This window comes from Vitis riparia, chromosome 17 (genome assembly GCF_004353265.1).
Source record: "Vitis riparia cultivar Riparia Gloire de Montpellier isolate 1030 chromosome 17, EGFV_Vit.rip_1.0, whole genome shotgun sequence".
Lineage (NCBI taxonomy): Eukaryota > Viridiplantae > Streptophyta > Magnoliopsida > Vitales > Vitaceae > Vitis > Vitis riparia.
Window position 1 is genome coordinate 6,309,736 of NC_048447.1, and position 25,356 is coordinate 6,335,091.

General features: G+C 33.6%; 2 protein-coding genes across 3 annotated transcripts; both read right to left on the minus strand.

The window, feature by feature from the left end:
- Positions 1 to 8,539: 8,539 nt before the first annotated feature.
- LOC117904984 (protein ACTIVITY OF BC1 COMPLEX KINASE 8, chloroplastic) lies at positions 8,540 to 16,636 on the minus strand. 2 transcript variants are annotated; one of them, XM_034817830.1, is made up of 13 exons: positions 16,273 to 16,636; positions 16,040 to 16,168; positions 15,308 to 15,502; positions 14,263 to 14,310; positions 14,052 to 14,180; positions 12,987 to 13,111; positions 11,711 to 11,821; positions 11,175 to 11,283; positions 10,720 to 10,838; positions 10,192 to 10,345; positions 9,421 to 9,565; positions 9,070 to 9,151; positions 8,540 to 8,958 (listed from the first exon to the last, which is right to left on the minus strand). In XM_034817830.1, the coding sequence occupies exons 1-12, from the start codon at positions 16,384 to 16,386 to the stop codon at positions 9,087 to 9,089; spliced, it is 1,443 nt and encodes a 480-aa protein (XP_034673721.1). In that variant the 5' UTR covers positions 16,387 to 16,636; the 3' UTR covers positions 8,540 to 8,958; positions 9,070 to 9,086. The 2 variants fall into 2 exon arrangements, with proteins under 2 accessions (XP_034673721.1, XP_034673722.1); XM_034817831.1 differs by lacking the exon at positions 16,273 to 16,636 and having other exon boundaries at positions 16,057 to 16,161.
- Positions 16,637 to 17,920: 1,284 nt separating this feature from the next.
- LOC117905054 (26S proteasome non-ATPase regulatory subunit 6) lies at positions 17,921 to 23,304 on the minus strand. The gene is made up of 8 exons (XM_034817930.1): positions 23,072 to 23,304; positions 22,863 to 22,977; positions 19,834 to 19,924; positions 19,599 to 19,744; positions 19,052 to 19,271; positions 18,867 to 18,975; positions 18,501 to 18,669; positions 17,921 to 18,411 (listed from the first exon to the last, which is right to left on the minus strand). The coding sequence occupies exons 1-8, from the start codon at positions 23,205 to 23,207 to the stop codon at positions 18,237 to 18,239; spliced, it is 1,161 nt and encodes a 386-aa protein (XP_034673821.1). The 5' UTR covers positions 23,208 to 23,304; the 3' UTR covers positions 17,921 to 18,236.
- Positions 23,305 to 25,356: the final 2,052 nt, after the last annotated feature.

Sequence of the window (25,356 nt, forward strand, 5' to 3'; positions counted from 1 at the left end):
ATTGTCATTACCATTGAATTATCAGTCACCCGGTGGAGAAATGTTTCATCTTAAAAGATCTCATAATGAAACTTGCAAAACAAGGAAGAATTCATCTGGATCTAGATGAAGTAGTAGAGTCAAATCATGCTACAGTCACATTTGGGTCCCTCGATCCTGTTTCATAACATGTTCCACCTAAGACCCTGGAGGCATGAATCGGTACTATCCAATGTGAGTCATCGAAACCAAAGCAACCACAAGTGTCATGTCAAGACACCCTTCTTCACTTCTATTTTGATAATGAATCAATGTTATATAACAAAGAAGGTTGGACATTAGTGACACGGAGAAGACCTCACAAGAAGCAAGAATCTCATCTATACCCAAAGAAACAACATAAGCAAAATTTCATCGATATCCGAAAAAGAAAGAAGAAAAGAAACCCAAAAGAAAACAAGATATCGTACAGGTTGATAACCTTTTGGTATAGAAGCTCATCACCCTTGTCACCTTAGGAGAATACTTTCCTCTAGAGTTCCTCAATAGAAGGATAATGACATCAACCCATATAGTCTCTTGTCATGAAAATTTGGATGAAGATGAACTAAGTGAAGATGAAGAAAACACTCTTGGTATAGAGTAGAGCAAAACCAAGGAAGTGGATGAGGTAGTAGTAAATCTACAATGCTTACTCTCATTCTTTGGTATCTATGAAATGTTGCAACTTTCTAAGGAAACACAAATTGCATTGATCCAGATACATAGGAATCCATCACTCTATGCTACAAAAATAAAGGGGGCAAAACAATTTGAGAACAAATGCTACAATTGTGCAACATGTTGTGCAACCATCACTTTCACTAATGATGATGAAGAGAGCATGACATCAAATTTTACCACAATTGTTTTCAAACCTCAGTATTCCGGTGATGCTCCTTAAAGCATGAGCCTAAACTGCATATTACTCCTATCCTACAAAAGCTTAAACTATAGTAAAAAAATAAAAAATAATAATAATTATTATTATTGGCAAACTTCTTAAACTGGGGAACAAACTCTTTGTATTAAATAAGTCAAATTCGGAGATTCCAAACTAAAATCTTCAACTTCTCTACATACAAGTGTTCTTTTCTTTCAACATGACGCATTCTCAAAAGGGTGATGCAACCCAAAAGCTAAATCCAAAAATAAAGCTTTAAAAGTCAAAATCAAACTTCAAACATTCTTCAACAAGCTCATGGAAGAATATCAAACACAAACAAAAGTGTCATTCATCCACCTTCAAAGCTAAAGAAAACAAGGTTGGGTTTTTCAAAACACTTGAGGAAATTGTTGATAAGTTTACTTGAGATCAAGTCATCATTGACCCCCAATTAAATTTTGCTCCAAAAACACATGTTTACCACTCTTGGATTAAAACCAAGTCCAAGCTTGACACATTCTTCAACAAGCTCGTGGAAGAATATCAAACACAATACAAAAGTGTCATTCATCCACTTTTAAGGCTGAAAAAATCAAGACGAATTCAAAGGATTTCTTTTGTTCTCCAAAATGCTTAAGAAAGGTCTTCACAAGTTTGGTTGAGAATAAGTCGTCTTTGACCCTCAATTAAACTTTGTTCCAAGGACGTGAATTTATCCTTCTTCGATCAAACTCAAGACAAGTGACGCTCCTAACCCGTATGATGCATACGACATACAAAAAAAAAAAAAGTCCGCTAAGTTGAAAACCTGAAAAGGCGACTTAGGCAAAAGTTAGGACATATGCTCGCAAGATTAAATATTTCTTTGTCTTGGCAAAAGTTAAAGCGTAAAAAAAATAAAATAAAAATGGAACTACGTTTGACTTGATCCCCTCTCTTTGAAGGGTACATAGGCAATTTGGGGAAACCACTTGAGTTCAGTCACTACCAAAAAAAAAAGTCTCATTTTTATTAATAAATAAATCTGACTAACAAATGCTTGACTTTTTTACATCTTAATTAAAAAAATGAATGAAAGAAAAGAATGAGAGCTAAAACTAAGTAAAAAGTTACAACGATCACATCCACACCAAGTATGCAAGCTTGTGACATTGAGTCCTTAAATCTTCTTGAAGTGTCTCTAAAGTCTTGACATTGACATCAGAAAGCATGTGGGTTTGGGCGATAATGACATATTCTTTCCTCAAGCGAGAAACATCATTCTGTTTATTAGCTATAATCTCATCAATCTCCAAGATTGAGTTATGAAGGCGCTCTTTTTGTATACCTAATTGCTCCAATTCCTTCTTAAGTGCTTCATGTTTAGCATCGAGATTAGCTAAGTCAACCTTTAATGACTGACGACGGTTTGCCTATACACCCTCAGAGTTTAGAGCATTCACAATTTGAGACACAACAATAGCTAAACGTTCATTTTGTACTTCCAGAGATATCTTCATAGAATGGGTGCGTTGCACTGCATCGAGGTGATCTACACTTTCCATGTACTTCTCAATCTGAGACTTCAATGGTGAAGGGTCCACTCCACTCTTCGCAATAGCATTGAAAAGCTCATCAATTTTTCTTCCCAATAATGGCAGACACTCATTGGAAGTTTTGATAATTATCTCCTTAATGTCTTCTCCTATCATAAGTGTTGCTTAGCGTTGGGCATTAAGGATGATTTGTTCGACGTCGAATCTGTGAATGGAAATAGAAGGAGCAACCACAGTAGTGCACAGAGATTGTTGTTCAACAATTAAACCTGCAACTGCTAAAAGTGTCAATTCATCATATGTTGTATCTCCAATTGTGGTCTTTTGACCTTGAGATTCAATCAGAACATCACTTAAGATGTTAGTAAAACCTTCATCACCCAAACGAGAATGAGCCAAAGGTAATGGGATGATAGAGTGATTATCTCATTGCATAATCAAGGTAAAGGGCGCTGACTCCCTAGTAGCAACAACATTTTCAAACCAATCCTTAGGAGATGACTCATCCCCTTCATCGAAAAATTGGTTGTCACCCGCCACCTAAGGCAAATATTTATTTTTTCAGTATTAATGCAAAATAAATAAATAAATTACCTCTTCATCATCAAGTTCCATCGGTTGAATAGAAATTGTGACGACAGCAAAGAAGACATCTGCATCAAGAGGATGAGAGTTAGTCTCATCATAGTACATAGGGTTGGGTCTAATCTTTCGACATTTGAAATGACATTCACTTGTATTTTCAAAGTCGTCGTCTAATACACAAAGACCTTGTGCATTGTTATGTTGCTTAAAAGTCTTGTGACATGAGTACTACCACCATCGAAAATAGTTTCCTCATGCTCTGAGTGTGTGGAGGTATTAGTTTGATGTCCACCCATTGAGCGCTTAGAAGAAGCTCTTGAATCATCAGGTAAATCATCAAAATCATTCTCAACATTGTCTTTAACATTCTCCTTAGTAGAAACACTTGAGTCATCTTTGCGCGTTCTATTCTCTAAAGATTTTGAGGGTATTTACAGAGAAGAATCAGGAGGGGGCTCTATACAAGCAGCAGTAAGAATTTCCTTATTAGGATTACGCACTTTGACCCACCAATCCGCATAAGCCTTGGTGACTAAAAACTCTTCAAGACTATGATAATCTGGTATAATAACTTTGGAGTAGGTACCAAGCCTAGTGCATAACTCCCAATGTTGATACATCACCTCTAAAGTTCCAATGCAAAAAATCTCTGCCAAACCCCCTGGAAGGTCTTGAGGATACCTAAATTGCCTAGAAAACTGATGAAGATAATACGGTTGGATCACCCAATGGTTACCTTGTCGTAAAGATAAATAGTTAGAGCAAAGACTTATGAGATAAGAAAGTTTGGTAACACTAATAGATTCATTATCAGTCTGGGCACATGCTCCTTGTGGCGCAATGCCAAATGGTCCAACTTTACACCTTTGCAAGACATTATCAAAGCTTGAGCTTGCAAATTATCAAAACACTTAGCAGAAAACTCGCCGATGTAATAAGTCATTCATGGGGAATGGTTCCAAGAAGGAGAAATGAAATGGGTGTCGAAATATTCACCTAACCATCCGTATAAGTAATGAATAGGGAAAAAATATGCATTAATCCCAGGTTTTGAAGAACAAGAGATTTAATTTAAGCCATTGTAAATGTTTGCTAACACCGGAACAACAAGGCTAAATGTCTCACCTTGAGCCATTCTACTAGCTACCTTGAAGACTCCATGACGAATCAAATTAACACCCTCCCAAGGAAGAACAAACTTACATAACCAACATGCTAAGAAAGTGGCCAAGTAAGTCTCTTTAACATCTGCCTTGGCTATGCCAAGATTGTTAAAAACTTTCATCTCCAACTGAGTACGAAATTTAATAGGATCAATTTCCCCGGAGGGGTTATGAGTCTCATTAGGCTTCTACGCCTTATTCCTTGTACTTTTCTTTGGAGGTTTTGCATACTTCATGGAGCCTTTGTACCAAAATGACACCCAAGAGGCTAACTTGACTAAAGACTTTCCTTTCGCCTCAAAGCAAATTCAATGATATGCAAGGAATAAATTTCGACAACTTGGTGGGAGTGAGGACTTTGTTGCATCATTAGATAACTCTTCCGCGTTTGGTACCATCTCATCATAAAAAGATCCAATGATTGGTAGTACAGCAATACGATACTAGTCTCAAAGGGAGATGGAAATCTCCAATGGAAGTATACAAGGTGTTAGTGGTAGGACACCAACGTTCGCAAAAGGCCCCAATCACAGAGGCATGACGATCATAGCTGAATAAGGATGCAAAAATAGCTTCATAAAGCTTACATCCTTTAAGAAATGGTCCATGCCGACCCAATACCTCCTCAACCCATTCCCAATATCCTTCGATGAAGAAAGATTCCCCAAATACTTAGAATGAGCTTTCCCATTTGGCTTCTCCGTCACGAACACGAGAACTCAACAATCCAAATTCATCATGAACTTCAATAGTAGTTGGGTGAGAGGAATTCAGTAATAGAACATCAGAAACAGGTTTCACCTTATTAAGTTTTGAATTGCTGATATTTGTAAGCTTGCAAGATGCAACTCGAGACCAAGAAGAAATGTGTAATGGGTCTTTTGTCACTGACACTAACAAAGATTGAAGGTCAGTAAGTGACTTATGCACTGACAAGGTAGTTACTTCCTCAAAATCTTCACTATCATTCTCAAGAATGGTTACAATCTTTTCCTTGAAACATTTGAAGAACGTCATCCTACACACACACACAAAAAGGTAGAAAGAAAGATGAATAAAATATGGGTTTAAGTTTTTAGATGTCACTATGCATTTAAGTCATACCAATTTGCATGGGTGAAGACCTTAACACTCAAGTCGTATTAAGTGCTGAAAGAACAACACCATGTAGCATTAGGGTCATAACTTGTTTGCATAGATACCAAGTATTATTCTAATTTTAATTAAATGTTAAAACTTGAAACACCACTATACATTCAAGTCAAGCCAATTTACATAAGTGAAGACTTTAGCATATAAGTGCCGAAAATACAACAACGCGTAGTATCAGGGGTATAACTTGTTTGCATAGATACCAAGTATTATTCCGATTTTAATTCAATATTAAAACTTGAACACCACTATGCGTTCAAATCAAGCCAATTTGCATAGGTAAAGACTTTAGCACATAAGTGCTGAAAATACGATACCGCTTCACGTCAGGGCTACGACTTGATTACACGGGGGTCAAATTTTAAATATTCATATTTTTTTATGGATATTTAATTTTATTAAAAATTCCCCTCAAATATTGAGGTAATTAAAATATAATTAATTAATTAAATTAAATTAAATTACCTGAAATATCACGTGTCATTCATATATATATATATATATATATATATATATATATATATATATATATATATATATATATATATATATATATATATATATATCTGGTTTGGGTCCACGTGTCATTCATTCATATATATATATAAAATCCTCATCCATCCACTTTGGGTTCACGTGTCATTCATTATATATATATCCATCCACTTTTTAGGAGATCACGTGAATGGATTTTATATGTAAAATCCTCATCCTTACTTCAATATATAGACATATAGCCCAGTGATGACGTCTCCCAAGGCAACCAACACTGAGGGTCCGTCCCATTGACTTCGCCAGACACCCGCCAAGCTCCGATATATATATATATATATATATATATATATATATACACTTACAAGTTTGAAGAGGTGAAGATTTCTCGCGGTGAATTCAAATCAGGTTTTTCAAATTGGCAGAAAAAGTTCAAATCAAGTTTCTTAACTATTGTCCCCTTTATATAAAAAAAAAATGTATATAGGGATGATAAATCAGAAAAAGACTAAAAGTGTAAAGCAAGAAGGCAAACGAATTGGAGTTTGAAAAAAAGTGGAAAAAAATATTTAAAAAAAAAATAGGAAACTCCCTATTAAAATATTTCTTTGAAAAAAAAAATTACTTCAAGACTCACCTCATCCACGTGATAATGCATGTATGAAATGTCTTGAAGTGGGGGCATTTGTAGACATAAAAAAAATTAGTGATTAAATTACCACTAATTTGGTCTTCAAAATGAATAAATTTTTTTAAAAAAAGTATCCTCTTATGGATAAATTTCCATAATCTCCAACTATAAAAAAGGATAATAATAATAACAAGAAAATTATTATTATTATTATCTTGTTGGTAAGAAGAAAATTTGCTAAAATTAAGGAACTAAATCCCTTGAATTAAGAAACTAAAATTCGAAAATTTGAAATTCAAATTATCTATCTTCTCCTATAAATAAAGACATCTTTTATCAAGAAGGGAGAAAATTCATAAATCAGAAAAATCCAAAAAGGAAAATCTTAAGGAGAAAAATCCAAAGGCAACTTCGTACGGGTAAAGAGGTTTCACAATAAAAGAAAAAGTTTCATCAAATCTCTCTACAAGTTCGATAAACTACTACACACGTTATTTGTCATTCAACAAATTCATTCGAGAATAAGTCAATTGTGGCCCTCGATTGATCTTCGAAATCTAGAAAACGTCGTTATCGTCTTCCAAAGTGTGATCAAAGCAAAAGAATCAAAGGGAAAATATTCTTTTGGAAAGAATATTATTTTTGAGATTGTACCCACAATATTTTCAATTTTAATAAATATTCTATTTGCTTTATTTTTCTATTTGTTTTGCTTATTTCGTAGGATCAAATTTACAAAATTTGTGGGTACAGATATGACTTAAAATCAAAAAGAATTTTAAGTAATAAGTAAAAGCAATTAACTTATTTTTAAGTTCACATCTTTACTTCACCTTTTTATCTTTGTTTGTTCTAATTACCTCTATAATTTCTTTTATTAATCGAGGACCTTTATTATTAATCAATCTCTTTTGTTCTAATTATAATTTATAAGGATAAATATGTCAATTTGATAATTTAAAATAAATTTTAAGTTTATTTTATCAAATAATCTTAATACTTAAAGAAAGAATTAAATAATAATTTTAAAACAATTTAAATATAACTTAAAATAAATAAAGGATGTTCTCAATAAGGTGTATTATGTAGTTTTTATACCATCAAGTATAACCACTTTGTATAATGTGCAAAGTTGAAAAAAAATGAAATGATGTGTTTAATTAAAGTGTTTTTGAAAAAAATATTAAAAATGTGTTTGATAATGATTCTAAAAAACTTTTTGAACCATTTTAACACTTGAATAATGAATATTTTCAAACATTAAAAATATTAAAAGCATTTCCTATGATGACTATCAAATGAGCTCTAAGAGCATATTTGATAATGATTATAAGAAACGTTTCTAACTCTTCTAATGCTTGAAAGATAAAAAAATTTTAAGTACTAAAAAAATTAAAAACAATTCCTAAAATCATTAACAAACGAACTCAACATTTTCAAAAATTTGAGAAATCGATCTATAATTTTTTTTGGAAAAACACTTAAATAAGTTAAAATACGTTTAAGAATGATTTTAGAAAACGTTTCTAGTATTTCTAACACTTGAATGATAAAAATTTCAAGTGTTAGAAATATTAAAAGTACTTCCTAGAATCACAAACAAACATGCTTTTATTATCCTAAAAACATTTTAAAAAAAAAAAACACTTTAAATAAAATTACTGTCAAACGCATTTTTAATTTAAGTAATTTTAGATATTAATTATAAATACACCCAAACATATCAAATTTAAAAATCAACTATAGATAAAAAAAGTTTCAGACTTTATAACAAAAAAATTATCAAAAACATTCCAAGTAATTTTTCAGAAGAATTTAAACAATAGTAAAAAGAAACTCTCATATGATTTTTTTTCAATAGTCGTAGTAATATTTTTAGTAAAAAGAATTTTATAAAAGTCTCAAAGAATTCAATAATCTTTTAAAATAAATCTTAATTTTTTTTAAATAACTAAATATAAATTACAAGACTTTGGTAGTCTTTATCCCTATTATGATATATATCTATATATATATATATATGTATACGAAGGTATTAACAAAATAGTATTTCAACATAAAACAATGGAAAATAGGATGCAAAACAATGAATGGAGTAGGACCAGAATGCATAAATAAGCGTTCCTACATTTTGTATCCAAACAAATACTAATCAGTTGACATCAAGCAGTCAAAAGATTTCCATGGTAGGCAGCCATAAACTGAGTTCACACTTCAAACAGATGAGTTGAAGTGTGAACAAGCAGTTAAACCGCCTGGATTGCTGAGAATCCTTATTTCCATCATCATATGATTTCAGAGGAAAAGAATTGTCCAGTCAACAACTGGTGTTCAAAGGAATTACAAACCAGAAAACTGCTGTGTGCTTTTTTTTTTTTTTTTTTTTTTCTCGTCTCTCTTTTCTTTTGTTAAGTTAATGAGATGGGATGTGGATTTTGCTCAATCTACACTCCCTGAGTACTGTAGCTTTGTCTACAGTCGCCTCTTTCTCCAACCCTGAAAGATTACATTTGAAATAACTTATTAGAAGCATGTACCTTGATGTTTATATTACAACAATGCAGGATAACTACACATTATGCCAGCATTCAATTGATCGATGCCTACCCTTTGTAATGAGCCAATCATTGTTGCGAAAATATTCGTCTGAAGAAGCTGCTTTGACGTGCTCTGCTCTTGACATCCTTATCTGAAATGATATCAAGTCAAGCATGTTAATCATGGAGAGTAGTGGAAGGCAGAGCGGCAGAACAAAGGGTCGCTGCAGAGTACTAGAATCGTCAACAGAAATAATTGTGAGAAATGTAAATGATTCCAGTCTGGAAATCCTAAGAGAATTTTAATACTTGTTACAGGTGGGATGAGCTCAAATGGTACTCATCTGAAACACCATGAAAAATTCAATGCAGAGATAGTGTTATGCCACTCGTTCTTTAGTTGGGTATTTAGAAGGTTTACCTTTTAATCTACCTGCACGAACCAAGGCTTCTTCTGCAATGGGTCTCCACTGGTCTGCACATGAGTAGTTTATTCCAAGGCCAACACTAAGTCCTCTCAATAGATGAACCGTACGAAGGATAGAAAACAGTTCCTCTGGAAAAGCCTACCATACCCAACAACATAACAAGGAAATTTTTACACAGTTAAGGTCAACAAATTGTAGCAGAACATAGAGTCCATGCTTTAACTACTTTCTTGTTCCAGTATCTTTCTCCCAAGTTCAACACCACTCTTCAAGTTTACTTGATCAAATTTTAGAAGCTCTAAAGAGGCTTCTTTAAGCAATATGGAAATAAAATGATTTTTTTTTTTTGGTCTTTTTTGGTTCGTCCTTTTTAGTGTTCTTTTACCATAAATTTTTAGTGCACTACTGGTCATTGAAAATGGGGTTCATACAGAAACAAGCACTCATCCAAAATGATGATACCAAAATTTTGAAAGATACCAACTCTTGAATTCTAAAAGGAAGTTTTTCAAATAAGTAAATGATCACTAACAACCTATTCCAACTGCACCATAAACAATAATGCATGTTTCAAGGCTGTCAAATATCAATGAAATAATTTCCTTTCATGCAGAGTTGTTTAATAGCTCCAAGTGAATCAATCAATATGGGGAAAAAGAACAAAGTAATAACTCAACTAATAGATAATCATCAGTAATAATCAGCTACAAGCAGGGGGAAGATATTGGACAGCCCATGGTTAATACAAGAAATCTAATGCATACCTGAACAGCAACCTTTTTTATTGAAGAATCTTCTGCAAAAGGTTGTAGCATCACTACTCCAGGTGGTAGTTTTGTATCAAACATTGTCTGGGCCAACTTGAATAATTCATTTTGTTCATCCTTACAATTGCTTAAGGTCTCTATGCCAAGCTCCCTAAAAAATGGGAAAAACAATTGGGTATAGTAAATGGATATGACTATCAAAACCAAAAACACATCACACCATAGTTTCTCAGTTGTAACATCAAAATATGTCCATATACCATCAAATATGAATGGTCACTACACCAATATATTGTAATATATCCCATACATATGCATATAAAAATGTATAATATTAATATAGATTTCTATATCTATCAATGTTTAGGACTATCAAATCAGGTTCTTGTTCTCATTCAAGCCTGCATGTAATGCTGGGCAGTCTGTAGCTAATTATTTCCAGTCTCGGTTTCTATTCCAATCCTGGAAAACCAATTGTAAGTTAATTAGAGACAGAAGAAGCAATTTATAGGCAAAACTTAGTACCTGTAGCTTTCTGATGCCTTTACCGGGTCATTATCAGCAATAGCCAGAATCAAATTAGCATATCCAATCCTCAACTTGTCTGGGAGGTCCTTCACTTGCCCATAGTCTAGCAATGCAACCTGACTTGGTGGAAAAAGAAAATAGCAAGAATAAGCTTTAAGTTGCATCTCAAACATGAGAGTAAACGATAATTAACTTTGAAGTTCTAAGTTAAACATGGGAACAAATGACATATGAACTAAAAAGGTTTGAATACCTTTACAAAAAACCAAAACTATTATTTCATCAATTATTTGATGCTTTTTTTTTTTTAATCAAGAACATGGACTAATAACTGGAAACAAATGAGAGTACAGACTAGGCAATCATGAACACGAGTAAAAAGATTATGTAACAAGATTAAGATCAGGGGAAAAAAAGGTAAAAAACAAAACAAGTTTATATTGCCCACTTGCCTCTGAACCTTTGCAGATCAGAATATTTCCAGGATGGGGATCTGCATGGAAGAAACCACTCTTCAGTATCATTTGCCCATATGCTATAGTCAAACTTTCAAGGATCTTCCTGCAATTACAGAATTGAAGTGTATGGATTTACTGTTTTGAAAAAAAGGGCAACGGAAAGACCAATTATTGAGTAACTTGTCAAGAAATATAATAGAGCAAAATTTTCACCAATAAATCAGGAGATACTGGTAAAATGAAGCAAAAGACATGGATTTATACATTAGTTAGAAATCCAGGAAAGATGCTGCTTCAAAGAGGGAAATTTTTGAAGGAACCAATCTGTTAGAAAAGAGGCAGGCAATGATAAACCAACAAACAAGAGAGTGAGAGAAGGAGAAAGAAAATGGGAGAGAGGGGGAGAGAAGGGGATAGGGAGGGAGAGAGAGAGAGAGAGAGAGAGAGAGAGAGAGAGAGAGATGGAGGGAGGAGAGAAGGGTCAAGGTGATTGGGAACTTCATACTCTCAGAGAAAATCAAGGAGCTTACTGCTTTGCTGCTGCTGCGAGCTTACCACCCGGATTAATGCCCCTTTTTGCTATTTCATCACCGAGGTTCAGGATAGGAATTCCATCAATATATTCCATCACTAAGACCCTCCTAACCAAACAGAGAAACGCTTAATTACCAAAAGGTGAACAAAGCAAGCTTACAGAACCCGTATTGAAGCAGTGTAGAATCTCACACAGAAAAATTGTGAAACACAGCAGAAGTAAGAATTGACTTAATTTCATACATGTTGTGCAATTTCAAAAAGAAGATATTGTTCTGTGACCGATAATTGGATTATTGGAAAGAGTAGTAACATTCAAAAGAGTTGATAACCAGGTAGTAGAAACAGGTATAACAATACCTTACTGACCTGAGATAAACCTTGATTGTATTGTGGAAGGAAATTTCAAATATGATGGACCATTTAATGTACAAAAGGGAATGAAGAAGTAATACATAAAATAAAATAACAAGTATTTTTGAAGGTGAAGACAAGAGGGTAAAAATTAGGAGCCCTACTAACTCCATAAGGCCTCACTAACTTTTTTAAGCAAAAGCAAATTTAATTGCACATATTTTAAGAAAAATTAACAATCCATTGATCTACAGGTTTGTCCAACCTTTGTTCAGCAACATTAAAAATTGTCCTGACCATCATGAGTAATAGCCATATAATATTCCAAATTTTGGTTTGTTACATGAGCTTTACCCTGCAATGCAAAGCCATCAATAGTTGTTTTTTTCCGTTCAAAGCATGAGGACTTGAATCTCGACATTGATGATAGTCCAGTTCTTTCAGGGTTCTGCTATTGATTTTGTTTGTAACTTCTCTTATATCAACCACCATATAACCAACAATGAGCCAAAAAACTGTAGGACTTGCTAATTATTGTTACCATGTAAGCACTAAATCTAGTTCATCATCACAAACTAAATAGTAGATTAGAAATTCAAGCAAATTAAACACATTTCAAACTTATCAAGTCATATTGGTGGGACATTTTGGATTCGTTGTCAATCAGCAAAAATTTGCAAATAGAGAAAGCATGCCACAAGGTTGCGGGTGAATACACTGGAAGAAATCAATTCATGAAGTAAAGCATGAAATGATATCAAGTGACAAACAACTCTTCTTTATTTGATAACATTTAACTGTGGAACGTTAATAGTACCAAGAAATCTCAAATTATGGAGAGAGCTGAAAAAAGAGATCCTAGTTTAACTTTGCAAGTTTAGATTACAATAAGGAAAAAATTGCTGAATGATTACATACCTAGTCACCATATCACGTATTACCCGTGGCACCAAAACAGGACGCTTTTTGTTATTCTCATACAAAAAACGTTTTATTCTTTCCATTGCATCAGCCTCCCTAATGAAGTCAAATTCATATCCAATCTTGAATGAAGAAAAAGAAAATAAAATTATGTTCAAGAAATATATGAAAAGATCAAGAATAATGCAGATAGAAAATCTACGTATACTTAATCAACAAAATACCAGAGAATTACATCAAAATTTACAATTAAATAAAAAAGGGGAAAAAAACAGAGATCCATATTACAGAACACAGCACTATAGGTAGCATTTAGAAGTACTTTTCATGCTTTTGCATTGTAAAATGATCTGACTTGTGATCTCAGAGAGAAGAAAAGAAATTTCAAATGCAAACCAAATAATACTGAGAACAACAACCTAAAAGAAGACAAAACAAATGAAATCCTTTCAATACTTTTTTGATGAATATAAATTATATCAGGGCTTGATTTCCCATGACAAAAATTGACCAAAAACCAAGACCTGAGGAACATAATTGACATCACACCAGTCACCCATAAAAGGAATTTTAGAAAATAATTAAGCCAATTTGATGCAAATAACAGAAGTGTGCACATCCACTGATGTTTGACATGGCTGAAATAAGCATTATCTAGATATGTACCATAACTATTTTTCAAAAATATTGGATAGGAACAAAACTAGCTGAGACAGAATATACAGTTTATAAGGAACTACTAAATGAAATTCAGAAAATTTAAAAATAGGCCCGCTCTGATCTTTCTCTGCTTAATCTGGTTGAAGAATTTGCATATCATGGTCAATGGAGTTTATGCAAGATACAAGTAGGGATCATGGCAATGTAATAATATTTATGACTTAAACCAGGTTTGGCAATTATTCTCAAAAATTCTTCTTCATTGTTTCCTAGGCATAGTTATCCTAAGATTGCAATGGAAAAAATAACAAAATCACACACAAACTTTACATAAATAAATAAATATATAAATAAAATATACTATTAATCAACAACAACTGCCTAAACAAAAATAATGTATACCTGTTTTTCCATTTCTTTAGTCACAGAGTAAAGGTCAAATTTAATATCTGTCTTCTGCATGTATAAAGCAAAAGCTTGCAAGTTACGGATATCAGTCATCATAAGATCCTGAACTCCAGGATGTTGCACCTACAGTACGCTTGAAAGATCAGAACACATGAACATTCTGAGACAGCAAAATACCATGTCGAAAAACTCCAAGTTTCCTTACCTTGACAACAACATCATTTTTATCACCTCTCAATCTTGCTCGGTGAACCTAAATTAAGCATAAAACATATGTAGATCAGACAAAGTGCCTCAAGGATAAATGATATCACTACCATATTCCCTCAATTAAGTCATATATCCATTTCCAGCACCATTCACTCTCAATCTCAGAATGTTGGCCAAGCTCCTGGCTTGAAATATTAACACATACATTTGGCAATATCTTTCCCTCTCATTGGGTAATTTAGAGGGTGTTTGATGGTCAGGAAACTTGTGCATGCAAGGGGATTCTGGGAAAACAAAGTTAAATAAATAAATAAAAAATAAAGAAGAAAGTTGTGCCAAAGAAAAAAAAGGTTTTCCCTCAATTGCTTGGTTTACATCAAAATTCAAAAGAAAGAGTTTCAACACTCTCATGATACATTATCCTGTAAATAAATGGTGGAAGAGATTTTAAGGAAATAATTCCTTCCTGGAAAATAGTTATTCAGGCAAAGTCCATATTTTCCTTCAACCAAACCAAACAAGAGCAGCTGAAGGGTTTTATTCTCTTTTCTTCACTCTTCTTCTCGATCATTTGAACTCTGGAGCCTCAGTAATAAAACTTGACATAAACTTCTACAAATTCTTCTCACAGTGCCCAATTTTGTATTAAAAAAAAAACCAATAAATCCTTTATTTTAATTCCAGTTTTCTCAAAAACTGATTATTTTTAATCGCAATTTCATTCACTAGAACATGACTGATTTTTTAGACGTTTTTCCTAACAAGCAATCTTTGTTTTCAAAAAAAAAGAAAAAAAAAACGTAATCCCTTGGTAATTACTTGTTTCAATTTGTTAATTTGAGAATTAAAAATGGAAAAATTCATCAAGTAGTAAGCAATTTGAAATGGAACCCTTTCCCCCCCTCATAATTACATATGTATTTGTGCAATGATTCATGATTGCAGAGATATTTGGGCAGTTACTCATAATGTTGGAAATTGTAGCTTAAGCATGATTCATGTTATTTAAGGAGGCAAAGATTCCACATGGAGAGAAGCACCTGTGCAATTGAAGCAGAACCAATTGGATCCACATCAAATCTTTCAAATATTTCACCAATACTTTGACCCAACTCTTTCTCCAGCACAGGTTGGATTGCATCAAATGGGGTTGCAGGAGCTCGATCACACAGTGTAACAAGCCTTCTAACCCATGCAGCTGGGGCCAAGTCAGGCTTTCCAATAATTTGGGCAATCTGATTCACACCCCATCAAAGTAAGGTAAATTTGTCCAACAAAGGGAATACAAAACATAATCCATCAAAAATTGCAGTTTCTTCCAAACCAGATGCTGCTTTTTTATTTCTGAGAAAAGCTAGGAAATGTAAAAACAATTCTAAATCTTAGGGTTTTCAGGAAGAAAGAATAAGACAAAAACCTCCACTCAATGCTGACAGAAATAAAAAAAAAAACAATGAACGATTTAAATTTCAGTCACACAAAAGACCCAGAACCCATCTGAATTGAGCCATTTCCACTTCAGAATTCACGGCCAAGAAAAAAAAAAGGGATAAAAATACATTTTCAGTTCAAAAAGGGGGAGCAAAAAAATATAATAAACAGCCAAAAAATCAAGATACCCAATTGAAAAATAAACAACAATAACAAAAATGAATAAATAAATGACAATATCGGCCAAACCCCATTCGAATTACACCAATATCACCCCACAATTCCAGCTGAATAGCACAAAACCAAAAACCCATTTGAGGCAAAGTGAATCTTTCAAATACCTTAAGAAAAAACCCACCAAGGTCAGCGCACGTAGCATATATCTTCTCAGCTGCAAGTTCGTGTTGCACCTCCCACATTTCCTCCTGCTTCTTCACATCCTTCACGAAACTCACCCGAAGTTGAAACACCTAATCCAAAAAAACCCAAAAATACATGTATAAATAAATAAATAACCAATGCAATTCTCAGAGAGACAAATCAGATAAAAGAGTTGTTTTGCACAGAAAAGGACCTTGTAGCCAGTGTAGATATCAACCGCTCGCACCCAGAACTGGAAGGAGCGGTGAAAAGGCCTGAAATGGGTTGAGAGCTTTTCTTGGAAATCTTTGAAATCCAGAGGAGGCATAGCTCTCTATTGGTGACTGGGCTGAATCTTCGTCAAGCTCTCAAACTGCTTTTCATGTTGATAATTTGACTTTTCGTATCGATGGGATTTGTCGTACTGGACGAATTGTGGCTGAGAATTAAGAAATAAGATAGCCTTTAATGGATGCTTTCTGATTTGCTATGGACAGAGACCACACATGACTCACCCGCAGAGAGAGCCACTGGGAAGTGGGGTGGTGGAGTTAAAATCGAGTGTTGAATTTTGTACCAGGGGCGTGAGAGAGAGAAAAAGAAAAGAAAAGGATGGTTTGTCCATAGAGGCTTATCTTTTGCTTTTCATTTTTATTACCTTTTCCTTTTCAGTTTGTTCCATTTTTCGTCTCTTTTCAAAAAATATATTCTGAAGATTAATTATATGTCCCATCATCCTATTCGGTAGATGATTTAGTATTTGGTCCCATAAATGCGCCCAACCATAAATGAAATAATATTCCAAAATTATCTTTTGGGCACCCGATCATGATGACATATAGCAACATTCCACTCTCCAGAGCTGGAAATAAGATCCTATTTTATTAAATGTTTGAAGCAGTTAGACTGTTTGGCTTCAAATAATAAATTATTGTATATATTACTTGAAACTCATTTTACTTTTTTTTTTTATTAAATAATTTTAAAATATATAAATTTTTATCTGATTTTAATTACATCCGATATTCTTTGTATTATCCACATTGAAACGAGATATGAAAAAATAAACCAAACCAAGCATGTCTCTCCATCTCCCTCTTTACTTTTCTTCTTTCAATCTTGAACCTACTTTTATCAAATAAACAAATTTCATACTTGAGGTTCTTGCAAATTAACCATCTTATTTGTACAACGATAAGGTGAGTAAATGTTTTATATCATTCAACACCAGCAGCAAACCTTCCATATCATTCACTATCATAAGCCTTTTTTATCATTCAACATCACCAGGACCCCTAGCAAATTGAATCTTGAAACACCCTGGGCCTTGGGGACCGCGTCTCCATCCCTAAGCAGCTAAGCGTAGGGAATTATATGTGGTAAAGGATGTATCAGCCGCTGGTACAATGGAGATCACTAATCAAAACCTTGCCGCTTTTTCAGAGCACGGGAAAGGGGAGATCCATCATTTCCACCGCACCCTTACCCTCAAAAGACAATTAAATACTAAAATTTTCCATGTAACAGAGGCCCATTTTAAGCTGGTGTAGAGTATCATTAAGCAGTCTAATCCTGTCCTACATCATCCACAAGGTCGCATGCCAGCATTTTAATTTCTTTCAAGGAAACACTAACCACAAATAATAATAACAAAAAAAAAAAATATGCCGCCCCACCACCCTCCACAAAGCACGCGTCATAAACTTAATGCAGCAACCTCATACTATCATACCATCACAGCCATCATCATCACCATCTCATTACGGATATCAGACTAAGGATTCGGAATCATTCACCCCTAAGGATGCATCCACCTTTGCCAAAAAGATTATGTTTCAACCGAAATGTAATGAAACCTCAAAGAGCACAAGAAAACCAAGCTGGGCTGTTTGTTCATATTTTTTGGAGGTTTTAAAAATGATAATTGGAAGTTTGATTGGGACCCAGTTATGGGAATCAGACTGTTTTACAACGTAAACACCATGCAAACAACTCGCTCAACTTGATCTGAAAATCAACATGCGCAAAAAATTCTTTCATAAGGTCAGAGAACAAAGACAATAAACCTCAGTTGTAGTTGTGTTCTTCACATGAAAAGACATCTGGCAAGACGTTTTTCGTGATTCTTCAGTAATTTCAAACTGGGCATCACTTCAAATGGCTGAATGCTTACCAATTTCACAGATCAATAACACGAGACAGCTTCTGAATCCGGTTTAATAAGAAGTCTCCTTGCTTGATAGTTGCTTGGTAAAGAGCATTCTTTGCATCAGGTCGGTTGGTTTCTAGAACACCTGCAACTTTATCAATCTTGCAGTGAAGCTTCCCTGCTGCAATAAAACGTGATAACTCCCTGGAAACACAACGGATTTAAATTACTCTGCCATGAAAATGCTTAACCACTTGCAAATCAGAGTATCCATGAAATATAAAACCACTTACAAATCAATGAACTCCACTGTCACCCCAAAGGCCTTTGCCATGGCTTCAATGGTAACACTCTTATAAGATTCCAAAAATTGAGAATAAACTACAGTCCTGACTTCCCTCATGTAATACCGGAAGTGTGGATGCAGATAGCGGTCCAATTTTATTTGCTCCGCAAGGCCAGCTGAAATAATCCAAAATGGAACAAAGTATAAGACGCACATATTGGACCAATTTTTGCAAGTCTAGTGAGTATAGGTCATATTGGATCTTGTCACATAGAATAGAACTGCAAAGAAGACAATCCATTGCCCCTACTGAGAGCAAACACCTTATAATAATGGAAAGGGGATATAGGAGATAAATAAGATTTCCACGTACCAAATGCCGAGAAAAACGATTTGTATTGACAATCATACAGAGAGTTAAGAAACTCTGATAGATAAGGGATTTTTCCAATCACTGCCAGAATCTCAGGAGCATCCACTACCTGACACAAATTAAATAGGGCTGGTAATATATACAATGCAAATTCAAAGGACCACACAGCAGCAGAACCCTATTACCTTCTGTTTCAGGGAAACCCTATCCAGTGATATAATGCTTGTAAGGACAGTGTAGAATATGAAGGTGTCATAAGGGAAAAGTTCATAAGTTGTGAAGGTTGAGATCGAATCCAAAAATAAATTGGCTGCCTTCTTGAAGTTTCTAGTGGACATGCAGTACAGGCCTTCATACACCTTCAAACGGTTCTTCCTTTCCCAATCACCTCCCTCTTCAAACAAGCTGCATCCATGTTTAAACAATTAGAAAACAAGCAAATCAAAGGTGGTATTTTTTTTTTTTTATCAGAAACGAAGAAAAATATATTAAAAGAAGAAAAGATACAAGAGAAGGAAGAAATACAAGAGAAAGAGAAGAAACAAGAGAAGGATGAGAGGTCCTTCCCACAAAAACAAAAACTGAACAAAAGAGAAGACACCCAACTTTAAAAAACTAAATACAAAGAAAAACCCCAACACTCTCAAACCCCAACAATCAAAGGTGATATTTTGGACATCAGATAACGGCAGAAGTTTGCTAAAAAGGAAATAGATATATGGTTCTACTTACTTCTTTGCCTTATCAATGCTTTTGGAAATGAGATCAAAATCCATATAGAAAAAACCAAGCAGAAGCGTATAGAACACCAAGTCCATCTTTTGTCCAACTGCCACTGTCTTGCTTTCTGTTACTTTGAGTTGCTCCAATGCTTTCTCCTGGATTAAGGGAATACATCAAATGCAAAATTAGTTCAGTTATAAAGGTAAAAATAAAGTAGGCAAATGTCACATGATGGATCACCCACCTTGTCACCAATCCGAATGTAAAACAAGGATTTAGCTAGATGAGCTTCCCGAACTTCACTTTCGCCTAAGTTCTCTTCAGCATCAGCAATCCTGAATGATGCAACCCGATAGACTTGGGTAAGTACATAAAGAAAATTAACTACACAATGCACAATGCACAATACACACAGAGCATCAATAATTTTGAGTAAATGCAATCAGATGGGCTTGTGCAAATAAAAAGAAAATTAATTACTAATGATCCTTTCAGATACAAAGCCTATTACATGGTAAGGATTAATTTCACTCACCTCCCCATAGGTTTCAGCTAAATAGACTTAGCTACAATTAGTTTGAAATTTCATCACAAACAACTCCCTCTCTCCTTCCCTCCCTTCTCATTTGTTAATTTCACTCACCTTCCCTTTGACTGACTCAAAGTAAGGGAGGCATTTGAGGAAATTTCAAACTAATGGTAGCTAAGTGTATCTAGCCTAAACTTCAAGGGAGGTAAGTCAAATTAACCCTACATAGTAATTCTGCCATTCAGATTCAGAGCCTATTGTGAACTAGTTTATATCTTGAATTTTAAACCTCGATGATTCTTTCACAGAAGCAAACAAAGATAAATGTAAACCACCAAAAGATGTAGATCTTCCTAAACTAAACACTTGAGTGTGTGTACACATAGCAATGATGCAGAACTAGTGTCTATAGCCAAACTTGTTTAAATTCCACAAAATTTGATCATGCATGTTGCTCTGTCCAGATTTTAGTGAGGCCATATGATGCAGAACTTGTTAAACTCCAATTCTACTGTTGAATAAGAATTAGGGATGGTTAGAAGTATCACTAGAGTAACCCACTAAAATAGCAGCTACAACAACTAACTTTCTTCCAACTTTAAATATTAAAACTAAATTAAATTGAAACAGATAATGTATTCATAATAAAGCAACTAAAGGTCCAAGTAAATTACCAAGGTAGATTTTTTGTGGCAAAAAAAGAGGCTCAATAGTAGTGGGGGTTCCTCATCCCTAGTGTTGGGTTGCCAAGGATGACATTTCTCTTCTAAAGATTTATGAGCAATGCATTAATTCTCCACCTCCGATCTAAGCTCAATTCTTGAGTTAGAAGCTTGAACAGTGGAGTCAGAAATTCATCCCAGATGGGCAAAGAGTAAGAGATTGATTTCAGGGGTTACAAAATTTACTAAAACTATAAAGTTATCTAAATAGTAAGGACATTTTGCCTTACAAAAGAGGCCAAGGATTTGCCACTCCCCTTGGTAGTGTTCTATTATATTCGTCAGGTGAAAAAACATTTTCCGACACCAACAACCCCAACCCTCCCCTCAATCCTTATATGGTTCTGACACTCCATCCTTGAGAAGCTGAGCTAGAGCAAGGATGCATCTTCACTGTCATTATGCTTGAGGAAAGAGTCCATGGACCTCTTGAACTTTGATGGCTGCACATCACTTGGTAGCACATCCTTTACCATCTAGACTTGAAGGAGTGAATATTGTTGTAAAACATAATTCTACTTTCCTATCAAATAGCTATGCTAGGCTCATTAAGAAAACTCATCTTCATAGGTAACATATTGCATCACACACCATCAATTAACCTCCAGTTGAATATCACTAAACATCACTCATGGATGTTGAGAGTCGCATTGTTTTAGCTATGCTACTTTATGCAGACCAAGATTTGGAGTCTTCAAATAAAATTTATAAACAGCATCCTTGAAAACAACATTAGTGCCGTTATCACCATCAATCACCTTCCCATTGCATCAAATACCAATGTGAAAAAACGATATTCTTGCATCAATCTTCTTCTTACCCTAATGTGAAGGGAAAAAGGGCATATATCTAAACAAGGTTTCTGTTCACCATGACTGCTCCCTTCACTTTCATCATCACCACATGTTCTATTTACAACACAACTTCCTTGAGTTTCTGTTCATAGGTAGCAAAGGTAAAAATAAATAAATAAATAATAATAATAGCTGTAGAACTAGTACTGTTCACCACTGCACGGAGATTCCTCTTAATAAATTCTCCTTTCACAATCCATTAACAAGAGCAGCACTATATATCAGTTCTATTCATAGAACTAGTATTCATGCATCCTTGCTCTACCAATGATGAATATGAATGAGCAAATCAGCTCATGGAAAAAAAACAAACTGCTCGATTGTGATGTTTATCAACTTCCCTCAGATAATATCTATTATTGACCTTGCACTCTTAGCAATAGAAAGTTTAAGAAAATAACAGTCATAATAAAGCAACTGAAAGACCTAAAATACTTCAGAGAACGTGTCTCCTTATATCCAGAAGGACTGATATGCACAGATCCTTAGCATTGGATTTCCAAATAAGGTATTTCTTCTCTAACCAGTTAACCAACAAACGAAAAATCTGCCAACAATTCAATACACATTTCTGAGGAATAAGGATTTCTAGTCAATGAGAAATTCACACTTCTCCCCATATCTAGAAGGACCAATATGCAAAGATCCTTAGCCTTGGGTTTCCAAATAAGGTATTTCTTCTCTAACCAGTTAACGAATGAACGAAAAATCTGCCAACAATTCAAATACACATTTCTGGTGAATAAGGATTTCAAGCCAATGAGAAATTCACAAATCATACAAGACTAGTTTGAGAGACACGGAATATTTTCATAACCCTATTGAGGTCGACTAACTCAAATTCAATTGCTACAACCTCCTTGCTTTAGACAATTTAATTGGATTACTCTCAATCTGCATATCTCTAGTTGCATATTTACTACAAATTTTAAATTTGTTCTAAACTCATGAAATAGGACGCTTGTAGCTTGGCTCCATATATCTCAATTCATCATGCAAAATGAAACCATTCGCAATTCACATTCCACAGTTTCAATCTCTACATTAATTTGCACACAAATCAGCTCTTCTTACAAAACCCTAAGATGCAAATGTTTAATTTATTTACTTTACAATCCTTTCTCGGAAACCAAACATAGCAAAAGCAAAAGACAATTAAAACACTTACTTTTCATCAAGCTTCTTCAGCTCATCATCGATCTTCGCACGCATTGTATCCAAAACAGCCTGATCCATTTCCAGCACCGAATCGGCGGCTAGGGTTTCGTATAACGAAGCCATATCTGAACTAATACAAACAAAATAAAGATGAGATGGAATTAGAAGAGGAACTCAATGAAACTCGGTGAAAACTCGGTGGGAAACAGATAACTTTACCGTCGACTTTAACAGCGGCGAACACCTCTTCTTTCAGGCGAACTTTCTCGATGTCTTGAGCGTCAGGGTGGGTGAGAAGGAAAAGCTTGTGAGCGAGAACCAGGTGTGGTTGCTGAGTTCCATCTTGGCTTTCCATGGCAGCGACTCAGTTCACGCTCACTGAGTCGGTTATCCGAGTTGGATTTTTGGGGCTTTGCTTGAGGAAGGAGGAACTGAGTTGTTTTCAGAGACTGTTCCGCTTGAAATTTATTGTCCCCTTTGCGCTTATATAACTATATAAGAGCACGAGGATGGGCTACATGGGATGGGCTGGGGATGGATGGACCTGAACCCAACTCAGTGCTTTGATGGAAATTGGGCTTTGGGATGCTTAGCGCCTACGCCTCTTTATTTACTGTTTTTTAGAATACTTTTCTATTCGCTAAAGTAAAAAATATAGAAAACGTTTTTAATAACAAAAAAAAAATTATTTTCTATTTTCTATTCTTAAAAGTTAAAAAGGAGAAAACATGATATTTTTAAATAAAACATTTTAATTTTTTATTATTATTTTTACTTATTTTATAAGGATTGTTTTAAAAAAATAATTATACAAACATGTAAAATAATTAAAAATAAAATATTATATATAAAAATTATTTTAAAAAAATATTTAAAATAAGTTAAAAAAATTTTAGAGTTCCAAATAGAGATTTATTCTATAAAAATCAAAGAATAGTTTTCAAAACTATTTTTTTAAATTATTTTAAAATACAGTTATCAAGCAAACCTATAGTGATTTTGTATTATTTAACGTCAGAATAAGGAATGACTCAACTCATCTTGTGCTAATTGATGTGTTTATTAGAAATTGAGTGAGATTGTCTAAATTATGATGGACAAAAGTCCAATGCCCCACACTGATTGATCCCTAACGTTAATTGGTTTTATAGGTGATGTGGTCTCTACCTCCATCGGTTTAAGCTTTTGTAAAGTGTATATGATCCCTCAAAAAAAAGAAAATGGGAAATACTTTGAAGTATTAATAAGTGTTTTTAATATTTTCCGATACCACTTTCAAGTTTCAAATGACCTATAAGTTACTTCTAATAATACGATTGAACTAAATTGCTTACCCACAAATTTGGTTGAGTACATTAAACACCCCATGTCAAAGAATATTAGGGAATGAAGGTAGTCATGTAGGCTATACCTTGAAATCGACTCAATAGTAAGAAGCTTCCAAGTTGGTAAAAGAAGATGAAGATGGTACCAAGGTAGTTGGGGTATTCTTAAGAATTAAGAGATGGGATGAGAAAAATGGGAAAGAAATTAATTAACAATTGGATAATTGTTTTTCTTAATAACTACTTATGAGATTATTTATTGGGATGAGGAACCACCACCAAGTCCTTGTTTGGCATTTTTTTTTAAACGGTTCTGAAAAATAGCTTTTAAGAATAGTTTTTAAAAACTATTATATAATGTTTTATAAAATAAAAATTTACTTTATAACAGGAAATGTTTTTAACTTGTTTTAATATTTTTAAATATGTTTTAAAAATATATTTTTATATTTAGAATATTATTTTTAATCGTTATACATGTTTGTATAATTATTTTTTAAAACAACTCTTAAAAAATAAGTAAAAATAATTGAAAATAATTAAAATATGTTTTTTAAAAACACTCATGTTTATTGTTCTTAAGAACAAAAATAGAAAACAATTTTCTAATTATCAAATATATTTTTTAATTTTTTTTTGTTCTAAAAAACAAAAAACCATTAGTAAAAAAAATTTCCAAATAAACCCCAAACATTGCAATTTTAATGTTTTCGTACCCGAACATATGCATCTTTAAAGAAGTATGCATATGAGAGTTGATTATTTGGAATAAATTTTATTAACTTTATTAAATTTAAAAATCAAATAACAAGTTATAAGTTAATAATTTAAATTATTAAATAATAAGTATTTGGGTATATTAAAATAAAAATGCATCTAATAATACATGATATAATAAAAAAATGATTTTTGAAAAAGAAAACTCATCGAGAAGGTAGAATAATGTCTTGGAGTGGTTTTTCATGTTTTTAAAAAATATTTTTAATGATTTACAAAACATCGAGAAAACACTTTAAAACATTAAAAAGTGCTTTTAATTGATTACAAAATCACTCTAAATCATATTATTTAACTAAGGTTGATTTATAATAATAAGTATTGTCAAACATTAGAAAAGATTAACGGAATATTTGATAAATTTTAATATTTATTATTTAATAATTTAAGTTGATTTTAAAT

Excerpts from the sequence above, each read along its gene's own strand:
- LOC117904984 (XM_034817830.1), bottom strand. The coding sequence starts at position 16,386 with ATGCCTCCTCTGGATTTCAAAGATTTCCAAGAAAAGCTCTCAACCCAT. Across the intron at positions 14,311-15,307 it reads GTTCTGCTTCAATTGCACAG|GTTCACCGAGCAAGATTGAG; the intron begins GTGCTTCTCTCC and ends TGCTTAATTTAG. Across the intron at positions 10,839-11,174 it reads TGATCTGCAAAGGTTCAGAG|GTTGCATTGCTAGACTATGG; the intron begins GCAAGTGGGCAA and ends CCACCAAGTCAG.
- LOC117905054 (XM_034817930.1), bottom strand. The coding sequence starts at position 23,207 with ATGGAAAGCCAAGATGGAACTCAGCAACCACACCTGGTTCTCGCTCAC. Across the intron at positions 22,978-23,071 it reads CGCCGCTGTTAAAGTCGACG|ATATGGCTTCGTTATACGAA; the intron begins GTAAAGTTATCT and ends GTATTAGTTCAG. Across the intron at positions 19,272-19,598 it reads AGCATTGATAAGGCAAAGAA|CTTGTTTGAAGAGGGAGGTG; the intron begins GTAAGTAGAACC and ends ACATGGATGCAG.